This window comes from Myotis brandtii, unplaced genomic scaffold (assembly GCF_000412655.1).
Source record: "Myotis brandtii unplaced genomic scaffold, ASM41265v1 scaffold79, whole genome shotgun sequence".
Lineage (NCBI taxonomy): Eukaryota > Metazoa > Chordata > Mammalia > Chiroptera > Vespertilionidae > Myotis > Myotis brandtii.
In genome coordinates, this window is record NW_005371173.1 from 1,475,239 (window position 1) to 1,478,102 (window position 2,864).

At 56.0% G+C, this 2,864-nt stretch overlaps 1 protein-coding gene across 4 annotated transcripts in view; it reads left to right on the forward strand.

Annotated features, from left to right (window-relative positions):
• The first annotated feature begins 26 nt into the window (after window positions 1-26).
• RUFY4 (RUN and FYVE domain containing 4) overlaps window positions 27-2,864 on the forward strand; it is a 25,095-nt gene continuing 22,257 nt past the window's right edge. For 2 of the 4 annotated variants that reach the window (XM_014531157.1, XM_014531156.1), the window contains exons 1-4: window positions 27-935; window positions 1,548-1,664; window positions 2,302-2,452; window positions 2,571-2,674. In XM_014531157.1, coding sequence (XP_014386643.1) covers window positions 2,407-2,452; window positions 2,571-2,674 — 150 coding nt within the window. In that variant the 5' untranslated portion in view covers window positions 27-935; window positions 1,548-1,664; window positions 2,302-2,406. The remainder of the gene's footprint in view (window positions 936-1,547; window positions 1,665-2,301; window positions 2,453-2,570; window positions 2,675-2,864) is intronic. The other 2 variants (XM_014531155.1, XM_005883403.2) reach the window with 2 other exon arrangements.

Here is a 2,864-nt window from a genome sequence, read left to right on the forward strand (position 1 = left end):
GGGCGCGGGCGCGCTGAGTACTGGAAGGCGAGAAAGATAGCGACGGAAGAGGCAGGAAGCAGATAAGGAGAGATAATGAGGGGGAGACAGGGACGCGGGGGACAGGAAGAGGGGGACAGAGCCTCTACACCGGGCGCCCAGGTCCAGGAGGGGAGAGACAGGCGGGAGTGGCGCAGGAGAGCAGGCCAGGCGCGCGCCAGGGCTCAGGAGAGCTTCCTGGGGTTTGTGAACAATATCCTCCCGGGTGCCTGCTCCCCTGTTCTCTGCCCCCAGCGCTAGCCCTTGGGTCACCCCAGCCTAGAAAAGCGAGGACCAGGCGGTGGGAAGACCTGAGCTCAAGGAGGCAGAGCACATCCAGGGTGGAAGGGCCACAGCCCACCTGGGCAGCGCACCTGGCCCATTCCTGAAAACAGCACCTCACCAGGGGTCACTTCCCTCCTTTTAGCGCTGAGTACCAGGACTGGAAGGATGGGGGCCCCGTCGGGAGACAGAGGTAGGGAGCAGGAGAGACAGGTGATGGGGCTCTTGCCTTCCCCTCCCCACCTGCATCACACTCCAACCAAGTGGCCCTAAAAAACTGGCAGAAGATCAGCGGGGACGGCATCCCAGCCTCTTTGCGCCACCTGGTGGTGATGAGGAAGAAAGACAAAGCAAGTGGCCGTGATGAGAAGGGAAGGCAACTTGAACAGCAGCAGTTGCCGCTCCCCACCCCTGGATGAGTCCGTGTTTGGCCAGCTAATCATCCCCATTTCCACTTCTCCCCGTAGTCTTCTGCTCCTCCCCCTCGGAACAGGATTTCCCCTCGAGTGCTGGCGTGGGCCTGAGTCACCCTCCCAAGCAGCAAACTCTGAGAGCTGTAGAGGAACTATAGTCACAAGTGGCAGGCTCAGGCTGCAGCGCCCGCTCTCCTGCCTCCACCAGCCAGGCCTTCCCAGGTGAGTACAGATAGCCTCCGGGGTCTGGGGGAGGCTGGAGGAGGGAAATGATTCCAGGAGGGAGAAGCTGAGGAATCTTGATGGGTATGAGGGACAGGACAAGATGCATATAAGTGTTCATGGATTTATAATCAGTCTGGTCTGGAAGGGACTTCAGAGACCCTAAATCCAAACCCCTGGTCTACATATGGGGAAACTGAGGCCCAAGAAAGGTGTGTGATGTGCCCAAGGTCACAGTGAATTCCAGGGCCAGGATGGAGACCCATGTCCCTTGACTCCCAGTTCAGTGTTCCGTGAATGCCATCCCCCACCCACCCTCCCTCCTTACTCTCCTTTTCCCCATCCTATCCTCTCCACTGTGCCCCACTGCTTCTTCACTCTCAGCCACCCCCAAATTCCAGCAACCAACCACAGCTCGGGAGGCAAGACCCCTGGGTTTCCTATCCCATGCCCAGTCTTTGCTCCAGGCTCTCAGAATAAGCCCACTGGCCTCAGGGACCACAATATTCCTCCCTGAGCTCCAGGACCCACTGGGGGCAGGGGGGCACGCTGAGATTTAACTGGGAGAGAACAGCAGGATTAAAACCAGGTGTCCTGCTCCCCACACCCCAGTCCCAGCTCTCAGGCCTTGCCTTACTTCTGCCTCCCTCTCCTCAAAGAACACATATTTTCCGCTCAGCTGGGGCTCAGGAAAGGATGAGAATGTGTCTCAAGGATGATGACTCTCTGGTAAGGCTCCCCATGGGAAGAGGGGTGATGGTCCCTCAGCCCAGCATCCACATGGCATGAGCACTAACAGGCTCACTCACATCAAGTCAGGGCTGGGAGCACGGGCCCTGGGGGCACACAGACCTGAGTTCAAATTCTATTTTCACAACTTAGCGCTTTGTGGCATTGGGTAGAACACTTACCCTCTCTGAGCCCCCTTTTCACCTTGTCTAAAATGGAGTTGATAACCTGCTAGGATTATTGTGGGGACTGAGTGAGACAAAGATGTCAGGCACCAGGAACTGCTCCGTAAGTGGGGGCCATGCCATCACCTTCCCACATGGGCCTACAAGAAAGAGCTGGGGTTTTATTCTGCCAGTTAACTCACTGTGACCCTAGAGCAGTGATGGCAAACCTTTTGAGCTCGGCGTGTCAGCATTTTGAAAAACCCTAACTTTGGTGCCGTGTCACATATAGAAATTTTTTGATATTTGCAACCATAGAAAACAAAGATTAATATTTTTGATATTTATTTTATATATTTAAATGCCATTTAACAAAGAAAAATCAACCAAAAAAATGAGTTCGCGTGTCACCTCTGACACGCGTGTCATAGCTTCGCCATCACTGCCCTAGAGCCACCCCATTCCTTCTCTAGGCTGATTCTTCCTTCGTGTAAGGAGAGGATCAAACAGCCAAACCCAGAGGCTCCTTCCGGGGTGAACTTCCAGAGCCACAGGAATCATATCATTTTCAAATATTCATGGCAGAAGAGGGGGCTGCCCTCAAGGTCACCAGGGACCTGAAAGGTGAGTGAGTCCCGAGAGATTTTCTGGGACTGAACTGAGGGAGAAGTGAGGGATCTTGGGAGCCTCTCCCTCAGAGACCTCACTCCCTGATGTCTGATGTCCACCATCCTCCTCACAGCTGCTGTCTCTGCCATCCTCCAGGGCTACGGGGCTGGGCATCGGGTGACAGACGCCAGCGCTGAGCTGCACGGACTCTGTGGCTGCCTGGAGCGGCTGCTGCAGGTGGGGCCCTGCCCTGTCCTCCCCTCGGGTCTGCTCCCTTCCTCTCTCTCCAGGCTCAGAGAACCAGGAGGGCTTTCCCAGATACTGAGGGAGGAGCCACCCTTCCTTGTCCCCCTCAGTCAGCAAGACCTTCCTGACATCTAACCTCACTCATGTAGCCTGGGAGGGGTGGGGGGGCAGGGCTGGGGCA